This window comes from Camponotus vicinus, unplaced genomic scaffold (assembly GCF_025532165.1).
Source record: "Camponotus vicinus isolate PSW18456_S1 unplaced genomic scaffold, iyCamVici1.0 SCAF_2, whole genome shotgun sequence".
Taxonomy (NCBI): domain Eukaryota; kingdom Metazoa; phylum Arthropoda; class Insecta; order Hymenoptera; family Formicidae; genus Camponotus; species Camponotus vicinus.
In genome coordinates this window covers 22,916,104-22,928,334 of record NW_028141956.1, presented here as the reverse complement: position 1 = coordinate 22,928,334, position 12,231 = coordinate 22,916,104, and the positions used below count along the sequence as shown (strand labels likewise).

The following is a 12,231-nucleotide window of genomic DNA, read 5'->3' as shown; positions in this document are numbered from 1 at the left end:
GTCATTATTAAGAGAATTATATAAAGTTTGCAAAAGGCGACAGATAAAATTAAAAGTATTACTTCGATCTAATTTCTGATACAGTTTCAATAGAGGAACTTCAGATATTAAATCGATTTTATAAGTCGGACAAGTAAATGTCCGGCCAATAAACGAAAATGATCCGTTCATTATCTATTTGTTACTCCATATAACGTACATATGACATCCATGAAAGCTCGACAAAATATCTATAATTACTGCATATAACGTATATCTGACATCCATAAGAGCTCCACAAAATATCTATAATTACTCCATGTAACGTATATCTGACATCCATAAGAGCTCCACAAAATATCTATAATTACTCCATATAATGTACATATGACATCTATGAATACGTCTAATGGATGTCGAATGGAGGTATGAAATGCGGAACTGTGGATGTCTAGTAGATGTTTACGGGACGTTTCATGGACATCTAATGGAGGTTTCGAATCTCCATGGTAGACGTCTAGTGGACATCCATTAGAGGTTTTTGTTCCGTGTGGGTATATTCTCATTGTATTTATGAAGATAGAATTTATAAAATATAATCGATGACAGAGAGTCGATGCAAATGTTTCTTTTATTCGATACATATATATATATATATATATATATATATATATATATATATATCGAATAAAGGATATACTTTTCTTTAAAATGTAAAAATGTTCCACATTTTTAAGTAAGATGTCTCAGCTTCATTATATTTTTTTTTAGCAGACTTGGGCAAGATGTATAAAAGAAAAATTAAAAGGGCAGAAGAACCATTGCTAAAATTAGTAAAATAAGAATAGCTAACATAAGCATTAAAAATTAGCAAAGATCAAGGCACAAATGGATATCAATGTTTTTTTTTTGGAAAAAATCGAGAAAGATGCAATGCTTGTAAATATTTAATCAATATTTTTATTGAATTAAAATATGAATTTTTATTTTTTTTTCATCGAATTTTATAATTAAAACAAAATATTTTTGTTGATTATAGTTATTTGAAATGTTTTTTGCCGAAATCTGAAGGAAAACGTCCTTTTCAATATTTTCAAAATATTGTTAATATTTTCAAAATTGATTTCATAATCAGGATACTTCAATTAATTCAAAATTAGTACAATTATTAATTGTAAAATTAATGAATTTTTTACAATTTTAATTACTGAATAAAATTTCTTTATTATGAGTGCATTTTATATTGATTTAACCGTTTGAGTGCCACGGACTTTTGTAGAAACTCGATCGAAAAATGCCAAGCAGTGCGATAGCGCTTATCTAATTCCGAGTCAAAAAGAGCCAAGCAGCGCGATAGCGCTTGTTCGGTTCCATTTCGGAAAGTGCCAAGCGCGATTGCGCTGTTTTTTACTTATAAGCAATAATTATTATCCAGGGTGTATACTACCGGAAAAAACCTGGAATTCTCAGGGATTTTTGTTTTAACCTGGAAAATCAGGGAATTCTCATGGAATTTTATTAAGACTCAGGGAATTTTTTAAAAACTACTTCTTTGATCATTTTTTTTATATTGCAAGTGTAAACATTCGCTCTGTGTAGAATATCTTGAGCGATATCGAGCATCTATTGCAGAGCAAGAAGCTTAGAAAAAGAAAAAAACATTTTAGAGGTGAAAAAATTAGAAAAGAAGAGTATATAAGAATTTTAGAGAATGCCCAAAAAGAGGCGAATGCTCTTGAAGAACAGATTCGAGCATAAAAAAAAAAATATATATATATACATAATAAAATTTTTGTCCAAATTTTATTAAAATATATTAAAATGTTTTTGTTTTTTTTCAATTTATGTTAAAAGTTTACGTACGATAAATTATTTTAATTTTACCTAGAATTTTAAACAAAAATACCTGGAAAATCATGGAATTCTCAGGGAATTTATTTTCAAAATTTAAGTGTGCACCCTGTTATCTTTTCAAATTTAGTGTCACTCTGACATTCCTTTGAGCATAAGTAGTAAAAGTACTGTTTAAGTCACACAATTCGACAAAAACCGAGCGTGCAGTTACTGTGAATTTACAAATTGATGCGCTGGCACTTTTGGGTACTGGACAGGGGGGAGCGCGGTCGCACCGCTTGAAAAAACTCAAACGGTTAAGCAAATGTGGGACATATTATATACATCATTTTATCTTTTAATTTTATATATAATACATATAATACATATACATGTAAACTTTACCCCAAAAAGCAGAGTGACTCCGTGGCAGACTCGAGCGCTTTGTATGTTAAGCGACACGCAGAATTGATAAATGCTGGCCATGATTTCTTCATCGCTCTTGCCGACTTTTATGTAATGCTGTAGCAGGCCGGCTCCTACTTTGCATGCAGTACAAGATACTTTGGACATTACGGAGGTTTCAACCTCCATCATGACTTGCCTCAGATCTAGCAGTTTAAGAGCTTTGTCAACAAATCCGGACAGATGTCCACTTGGTTGGACAGTTTCCATATCCCATAGCATCCGCGAGTAATTTAACTATAATTAGATATACATAAACATGATAAATTTATATGATATAATATCTCAAGTAAAGTGATTGATAAAATAATCAAATTAATATAGTTGTCATTCTCTAATGTGCAATAATAGTGTTATTAAAATATTTATTGCATTGCATGTTTTTGATTATTTTGCTTGGTTTTGTATTTAGGTTTTCTGTATTATTTAATCTTTCCGATTATTCCATCCGATTATTATGTTGAAAATATTTATGAATCTTCTCTCTTTTGTTTATATACATTAGAAGATATACAGATATACATTCAGAAATGTAATTTATTCTTCATTGTAATATGTAAATTGGACAAATAAAAAAAAAGAAAAAAATATATGCGGTTGAGAATAGGTAATTTTGCGAATTTTAATATTTTTCTCAGTTATGATAAAAATCAAATTTGACTCAAATTAGAATAATAATGCGTCCCATGGTTTAAGATCCAATAATTATATCAAGAAAGGCTCGAAAAGGAGCAGAAAATTAATCGATATATGCATGCTTCGTCTATCACAATATATCACGAGACACAGCTCGAATTAAGTGAAACGATTTCTTCGCGTCGCTTTCTGCGTGCCTTTGATCTTGCAACTTTCCTTCTTGGATCGCGATCCCGAGATAATCGAGCGTGCACCTTTTCCGAGATCGAAGGGAGCACCGCGATATATCTATCGGTGATTTCTTTTACGCAAGCGATGACGAATGATATAGATGATCGTGGGCGACTTTCGCGGACGAAAGTCATTGACACCACATTATACACGATGCGTATGCGTATAAGCACACGCGAATAGGAAGGATAGAAGGTACATACTTGCATTCACCACGGTCTGTCGATGATCGCGTTGGTGAAAGTATTTTGGCACTGAAAGTGAGAGCCGCAACGACATTGGCGTTCGTCCTGAATAAAATAAGGAGAGGAAAAAAAAGAAGAAAAAGGCGAAGTCGCGAAAAAATAGTAATTAGAAAATTTTTATACATATATGCTTCTAGCAGGGTACTTCGATAAAGATGGGCTTTCTCGGGGGTATATAAAGTAGATAAAAAACTACAAATTCCTTATACAATTTTTTTCTACGCATTTCGATCGAAATATTTGTTTTTAAAATTAAAATTTGAGAAGCATTTTCAATAACTTTTATATTATTTTATTATATTTTATTATATTATTTTATATAAATTTTAATGTTTAATATGTCATAATTCATTATATCTTTATATTAAGTAAAAATCTTTTAAGTAAAGATCTAAAATAAAATGATTTTTTGATATCACATAGGAGAATTAGAAGCGGACCATTTTTTCACCTTATAATTTTCTTACAAAATTTTGAAATCGGTTTCTTTACATATATATTTTTAAAATTTTTTCTCCATATCTTTTACTAACAAAAAGACTTACTTCTATTTCATTTCGTCAAAAACTAACGCCTTTGTTAACGGTTTATTTTTCGAAATATCAAATTGTTTTCGTATTTAAAATTTCTGTTTGTGTATTAACGCTCTGTATTATATTATACAGGGTGTCCCTGAGCATGCGCTCACGCACTTGTGAGGAGGTAGAGCGCAGTAAATTAAATAAAGAAATGGTGATATTTTCAACTTTTGATTCCGACCGGAAATACGCCATCCGGATCGGAAGTTGAATTTTTTTAGGGGAATATGGTACTTTTTATTACAGATTCGAATTGTACGTGAAAAAATAAGAAACTTTTGTATCAAACGTTTTTTCTGAAAGTGCCTCTGTCAATCTTAAAATTGACCTTGAAAGTAACTATGATGAACTTTCAATAATTAATATTTCTATTATTATTACAAAAATCGTTACATGGAATATGATTTCTTCACTTAATTTACTGCTTAATTATCTACCTCCTCACAAGTGCGTGAGCACATGCTCAGGGACACCCTGTATATATATATATATATATATATATATATATATATATATATATATATATATATATATATCATATCTTCTACATCATTCCTCAAACGGTCTTCGACAATAAATCTATTCATGTTAGTTTTTCTATCTGTTGACATCACGTCGTTCACATATACAGGGTGGCCGATTTATCTGAAGACATTGAAATATCTCAAAAACTAAGCCCAGCAAACAAAAATGTTTCAGACAAAAGTTGTATGGTTTCGAGGGGGACATAAGATGGTACCATTGGTTTGACCTTGAAGAGTTATTTGAAGGTCACATGAAGGTCACCTTCAATTTCTTAAATGGAACCTACTATTTGTCATTGCATATTCTTGTAGCTTATCTCGAGAGCTTTCCAAAACACTATAATTAAGTACCTTTTCGTTAAGTACTTTTTGAGTTATGAGGCTTGAAATAATTTCTTAATTTTACCGTAAAATATCTTGTAAAATATTCATTTTTCGATTATCTTACCTTAATACTTTTACGTACAAAATAATGAGAGGAATCAATTGGTGTAAAGAAAACACATAGTTGTTTTGAAGAAAAAATATGTAATTTGCAATTAACAATTCCATATTTTTTCTTAAAAACAACTATGTGTTTTCTTTACACCAATTGATTCCTCTCATTATTTTGTACGTAAAAGTATTAAGGTAAGATAATCGAAAAATGAATATTTTACAAGATATTTTACGGTTTATGTAAAATTAAGAAATTATTTCAAGCCTCATAACTCAAAAAGTACTTAACGAAAAGGTACTTAATTATAGTGTTTTGGAAAGCTCTCGAGATAAGCTACAAGAATATGCAATGACAAATAGCAGGTTCCATTTAAGAAATTGAAGGTGACCTTCATGTGACCTTCAAATAACTCTTCAAGGTCAAACCAATGGTACCATCTTATGTCCCCCTCGAAACCATACAACTTTTGTCTGAAACATTTTTGTTTGCTGGGCTTAGTTTTTGAGATATTTCAATGTCTTCAGATAAATCGGCCACCCTGTATATGCACACATTTATATTTGTACTTACACACTCATATTAAACAGTGTTCCCTTTCAAAATTTCTACTGCGATTTTTAGAATTTATATTCTCGTTGTCTGTCGAAGCCAATAGTAGCTCAAGATTTGATCTAAATAAAGCTCGATAAACACACCTTGTATTTGCTCTCTAATCATTTCATTAATTCAAATCTCGATAATTTCAATGTTATCAGTGACTTGCAGTCTATCGCGCATTTTTAAGGCTACCTTATTAAACAATAAACATCATCTTTTACCGAATTCTATATATTTTAAAAAGTCTCTGGCCAATAGAATAAAGTTTCATCTGTACCGATTTAACAATTTCTTGATGTAGTAATTCTTGGCGATGTAGTAATTCTTGTAATTAAAATATTAATTACATGATACACATCCGTTAATGCGATATCAATATTTACGGTTGATTAATGCTTTTCTAAACTAATTTCGTGCATCAAGGAGAAATATACCGATTAATATGTGGACGCAGGAGTGAAAATGCATCGATTAGATCAATTTCTCGTTTCTTATCATAAAGCAAAGCGAACGCGAACGAATGTAGAAAGTTTTTCATGGTCTTTTCTCATTTCACGATCATCGATTTTATCAGTTTATTTGTGCAATAATAATTCTATAGCATAATACGTTTCTATTTATACGGAAGAAGCTTGAGTCGATAGATGCTATTTTTCTTATTAATCGAGTGTACCGAATGCGTTTTCAACGGTCTGATTGCGTTCGACATGTAACTACTGTCACGCAAAGTAGAAACAGATCGAACAATGTCAATCGTATTGATTTCAAATCGTTGAACTTATGCAATATGCGTGGTAAAGATGTACAAAGTGTTTAGCAGATATATCATAATTTTTATCATTTTAGAATTTTTCAAAAATATATTTTCGAAATTATATAATTTTATAAATAAAATATATATCATTTTACAATATATAATATTTATATTATATATAATTTTATAATATAGAATAATAAAGAAACGGAAAATATTATGTATACCTACTTGTCAGTATTTTGGAGTCAAAATTTTTTTTTAAAATCAACGTAAATTAGTAAATATAAAATAGTAAAATTGAAATAGTAAATTTAAAATTTTCAAATATAAAATAAGCTTTAAAATTATTCCAACAATGCAATTATAGTGTATCATCATGTTTTCTAAAGATTTGATAAAATATCTGCAAGATGCAATTTATGGCATATTTTTGGTACAAGTTCTTACGTCAGTTTACACATTAAAAACGATTCAATCTTTCATATATTTATATATCAGAGGAAATTTCTAATTGATAATGAATGAAGTATCTTACACAATTTTAACAACGATAATGCACTTTTAACTAATAATAAATTATATCGTTTTGTTCACGTACCGAGGATGTACCTATTGATGCGAACAAAATCTATTCCTCCTTACCCGTGCCATTTGTTCAGGGTTCGTGCCGTTAACAACAAAAGTCTCCACCGTGGGTGGTAATTCCCGGAATCTTTCGTTGAACGGCAGCAGAGCGACATCCATCTTTTCGGCGGCTCTGGCCTTCGCGGCGATCCATTCGTCGGCCAGAGCGGTCCAGTTGGTGGACGCTATCTCGGCTTCCCGTCTTGTCCTGTCCCGAATGGGATTTCCTGCGTAAAACCGGAAAAGCGGTTCATTTATTATAATTCAGTCGTGACCGATCGAAAACGAGACGAATACTCGTCACTTCCGCTGGCGTGACCGGAAGATGCGACAATTCTCTTGTTTTTGTTGAATTGAAATCTACAAATTGCGCAACTCAATTCTCGCGAAGTTAATTTTGCAATTTGCATTGTGAAACATCCATTACATATAAACGTTTCTCGTTTGGCAAGAAGTGCAGGGATTTACGTCGAAACGAGCTTTACGACACGAATAATTATAAATTCATTTGAATTTGTGTCGCGTGAGATTAATATCTTCTCTGTTAGATAACTTGCGATTTAATGTACTACCATTTATGTGTATATGGCACATATTATGTATTACTTTATTAATATATATATTATTCTAAAGTAATATTTAATATAATTTTTAATAATATATTTATAATATATTTATATATTATAATTATATTATTATAATAATATTTATAATATTTATAATAATATTTATAATATATTATAATTATATTATTGTATATTATAAATATATTACACTCGTCAACAAAATTATCGCATAGGTAATTTCATGTCAAATTTTCTCATAACTTCTGTGTTTTTTTAAATGTGAACATTTCCCAAGACATTTCCACATTCCCGTCCTCCAACACACACACACACACACACACACACACACACACACACACACACACACACGATGCGCCAAATCCAACCAGCAACCTCCTCGTGGTGCGCATTGGGTAATGCTAATGTTGGCGATAAATGAACAAAAATGTATAGGTAACTGATATGTCGTAACTCCGCGAAAAAAAACTTCATTTCGTACAAACTTCATTGTTTTTAATTCACACATAAAAGTCCATATTTTACGATGATTATCATGAAATTTGCGACAAAAATTTATTCCACCCCGTGGAATGCGTCAAATTATGCAATTTTTGGAGATGTAACACGTGCTTACTTTTAAGGAGATGATGAGAGAGGGGAGGGTAAATTCTAAATCTGACAAATGATTTTTAAAATAGAGGCTTTAAGCTTGAGAATAAAAAAAAATTTTCAAATACGACCATTTTTATTAACGGAGTTATACTTATTTGAAATTATGGGAAAATTTAACATGAAATTACTTATGTGATAATTTTGTTGACGAGTGTATTTTTAAGTTAAAATTTATTTTAATTTATTTTAAGTTAAAATTTTTATATATTTAAATTATTTCTTTACTTATAAATCTGAAATTAAAATGTAAAATATAATGTGAAAAAATTTTTTGAAAAAACGTCAACACAGTGAATTTTTCCATGAGAAAGATAATATTTTTGCAGATTAAATTACTCGTTACAAATTGAGATAAAATTGATATTTGGCAATAAAAAGACAAAGGTCTTTTCTCTGGACGATCATATTAGAGACTTTCTAACGGATGAAATAAAAATAAATGAACGATCGCGTATGGATCATTTCATGCGGAAGGAAACATCCATTTTTCACACTGCGATTAATTGTAAGCGATTAGTTACAATCGTGGAAGCTTACTTCGATAAAGTATGTCGATTTTTCCCATGAAGCACGTAAGTATTATATTGCATAGCGTGTTTTACCTTGAAAACGTGCAATTTTTCTGTTACGCTTGGAATAGTCGATGATTCGCTGTTCAAAGGAAATCACATAATTTCCCATGAATATAATCGATCGAATCGCATGCAAATCTTAAGTACTTTCTCGGCAAAAAGAGGTTACGAGATTGCACACAGCAAGTCGCGTTCTATTTTTCAACTTGAATCGTCAAAGTCGTAAAATTTGAATTCTAACATATACATTTCCTAGTAATATTATTCATCCTTGTTACACAATTTATTTACATTCCTTGTCCCCTGTTATTCGGATTATACAAATAAGTTTCATTGATGTTTTTACCTAATAAAATCGCTTAAAATGATTCAAAACTAATTAGAATTAATATATTTCCTAATAAAATTATATATATATATTTTTAAATATACATACCGATAACAATCCATATTGAATTGGAGAGAAAAATGCATAATAGGAAGATGAAACTTGACGATATCCTGCTTTGACTTTGCATACTATTTTGCATTCTTTGGTATCGTTACCTGTAATTATAAAAAATAACAAATGTATATAAATGTTACTTATACATATATATTATGTTTTAATATATATTATAAATAAATAAATATATATATATATATATATATATATATATATATATTTATTTATAATCGTCAAAGTCGTAAAATTTGAACTCTAACATATACATTTCCAAAACAAAAATTACAAACTATTACATTTCATTTTTTATATATATATATATATATATATATACACATATATATTATGTTTTAATTATTTAAGAAAATTAGTTATATAAGAAAAATGTATAAATACGAAAAAAGCATCAATAGATATAAAATAAGGAAGTATAACAGGAATCGATTTTATTTTTTATATACATTTTACATACATTTATGAGCAATGTATGTCGGAATCGATCGATCAAGCAAGGAAACGAGGAAAAAAAAAACAAACAACGAAAATGAGTCCAATCATAAATCTCTGAATAATTTTATAGCAAAAGCAAGTTCGCGTTACAAGAGTCTATCGCGGCTGAAAACCGCGATTAATCGTCCGATGGACATATCCGTGAAAGGTGTACGCAATTACTAGAGAAAAAATTTGCATTCGACGGAACATAACTTGCACTTTCCTTGACGGTAAACGAAGCGTCGAAAATCGCGTTGTAGCGACGCAGAGCGAGGAAGTTTGTAGAAATTCACGCTTCTAAGATCGCGAGTGTGCTTTATTTATTTTTTTTTTTATAATCAATTTTTTTTCAATCGAGAGCAAGAGAAAGGTACGGGGGAAGAATAAACGATGATTAATTATTTTCCTCCGGCAACATGTGTCCGATCGGTGTCACTGTTACAACACACGAAATTTTTGGGCATACCGTCCCGCCCGTTACTGTTACTCTTAAGTGGGTTAGCAATGCCATGAAGACACTGTTCGACGCCTTTTGAATGTATAAGAAATAATGACGATCTTCGCCTGAATTGCGTTCAAAAAATGATCTTGCAACTATAGCAAAAATTTTTTGAGTATGAAAAATTAATTAATTAAGACAGATAAATAATTAGCAAATATTATGATATCGCGTATGTTTTGCATTTAATCAATCTAAATGACAGAGATAGAATTTATACGAACTGTTAGTAAAATTTAGGAAGAAAGTCTTTCTGTAATGTCTATATTAAGATTAATATTTGATAAAATTTGGCTGATACACAGAAAAATCGTTTTTCACAAAGATTCTTTCAGCTGCAGTATCAAAACTCTTACTTATTCAATGTAGTGATTGATATCTGGCAGTGTGACCTAAATTTGCCAGAAGGTATTACTACAGATTTGTTCATATAAATTCTAAATATGTTTACAAACAATATTGTAGCACATGCAAAAAATAGCGATAAATTTTTGTTGTAGAAATCTATTTACATCAGCAAAATATTTTTTTTGAGTTTATAGCATCACATCTATGTTAACGGAACTCGTTCTTCGAGCAAGAATTCGTTTACAGTGTTAGCGGATTCTATACCGGTAACGGAAGTTTTTTCTCGAAATGATTGAGATACTTTCATCAGTAAAAATCTAAAACAAATCATTCGTATTTTCAAGCTTTTTAATTTTGTTTTTAATTGAACATGTAGATATATAAATACATATATATTATATTACTAAAAAGATGATAGACACTATCATTTACATCATTTAATTAAATCATTATTTAATTATATTTGTTTTCCATTTATTTCTTTTATATTTTTATTATTTATTATTATGCAATTAGGTAGCGAAAGAAGAATATGGAAGAAATAATGATTTAATGAATTGATTTAAATTTTTCCCATGAGGTGTCGATTGGTAAATAGCGCTAGCAATTTGATAAATGATACATAATTTTCACTAAGGGGTTTATCGAGCAATTTATCATAAACAGTTCACGTGATTTTATGAATCATTGAGATTTTATTATTCAAAATTATGTAGAATCGTATTTGAAGCAGCTGAAACGGAAATGAGTGCAGCCGACTAATACCTTTAGAATAAATTACGCGATATAAGTTATACAGGGTGATTCATATAAAGTGACCGATGTGAATATTACCTAAAATTGAAGAGCTATGAAAAAATTTTTATACCAAAAGATGTTTGACACAGAGGGGGACATCGTACAGTACAAACGATATTTTTATAGATGAAGGCATTAAGGAGATTTCAAGATCAACTTAATTTTTTTAAATGGAACCCCCTATTTTTTATTACATATTCTTGGAGCTCATCTCGAGAGCTTTCCAAAACACTATAATTAAGTTAGTTTCCATTAAGTACTTTCCAAGTTATGAGGCTTGAAATCATTTCTTAATTTTACATAAACCGTAAAATATCTTGTAAAATATTCATTTTTCGATTATTTTACCTTAATACTTTTATGTACAAAATAATGAGAGAAATCAATTGGTGTAAAGAAAACACATAGTTGTTCCAAAGAAAAAATATGTAATTTGCAATTAACAATTACTTATTTTTTCTTAAAAATAACTATGTGTTTTCTTTAGACCAATTGATTCCTCTCATTATTTTGTACATAAAAGTATGAAGGTAAAATAATCGAAAAATGAATATTTTACAAGATATTTTACGGTTTATGTAAAATTAAGAAATGATTTCAAGCCTCATAACTTGAAAAGTACTTAATGGAAACTAACTTAATTATAGTGTTTTGGAAAGCTCTCGAGATGAGCTCCAAGAATATGTAATAAAAAATAGGGGGTTCCATTTAAAAAAATTAAGTTGATCTTGAAATCTCCTTAATGCCTTCATCTATAAAAATATCGTTTGTACCATACGATGTCCCCCTCTGTGTCAAACATCTTTTGGTATAAAAATTTTTTCATAGCTCTTCAACTTTAGCTAATATTCACATCGGTCACTTTATATGAATCACCCTGTATATACTGCACTTGTACGCAGACGATGCACGTGCGTGTCAAGGCTACACG

The 12,231-nt window shown here is 29.9% G+C and overlaps 1 protein-coding gene across 4 annotated transcripts in view; it reads right to left on the bottom strand.

Annotated features, from left to right (window-relative positions):
- LOC145967595 (sphingomyelin phosphodiesterase) overlaps positions 1 to 12,231 on the bottom strand; it is a 43,108-nt gene that overhangs the window by 11,470 nt on the left and 19,407 nt on the right. For 3 of the 4 annotated variants that reach the window (XM_083092635.1, XM_083092638.1, XM_083092636.1), the window contains exons 2-4: positions 9,155 to 9,264; positions 6,927 to 7,135; positions 2,218 to 2,514 (exon numbers count right to left, since the gene is read on the bottom strand). In XM_083092635.1, the coding sequence (XP_082948761.1) occupies positions 2,218 to 2,514; positions 6,927 to 7,135; positions 9,155 to 9,248 (600 nt within the window). In that variant the 5' untranslated portion in view covers positions 9,249 to 9,264. Of the gene's footprint in view, positions 1 to 2,217; positions 2,515 to 3,347; positions 3,596 to 6,926; positions 7,136 to 9,154; positions 9,265 to 12,231 lie in introns of those variants that run through there. The other variant, XM_083092639.1, reaches the window with a different exon arrangement.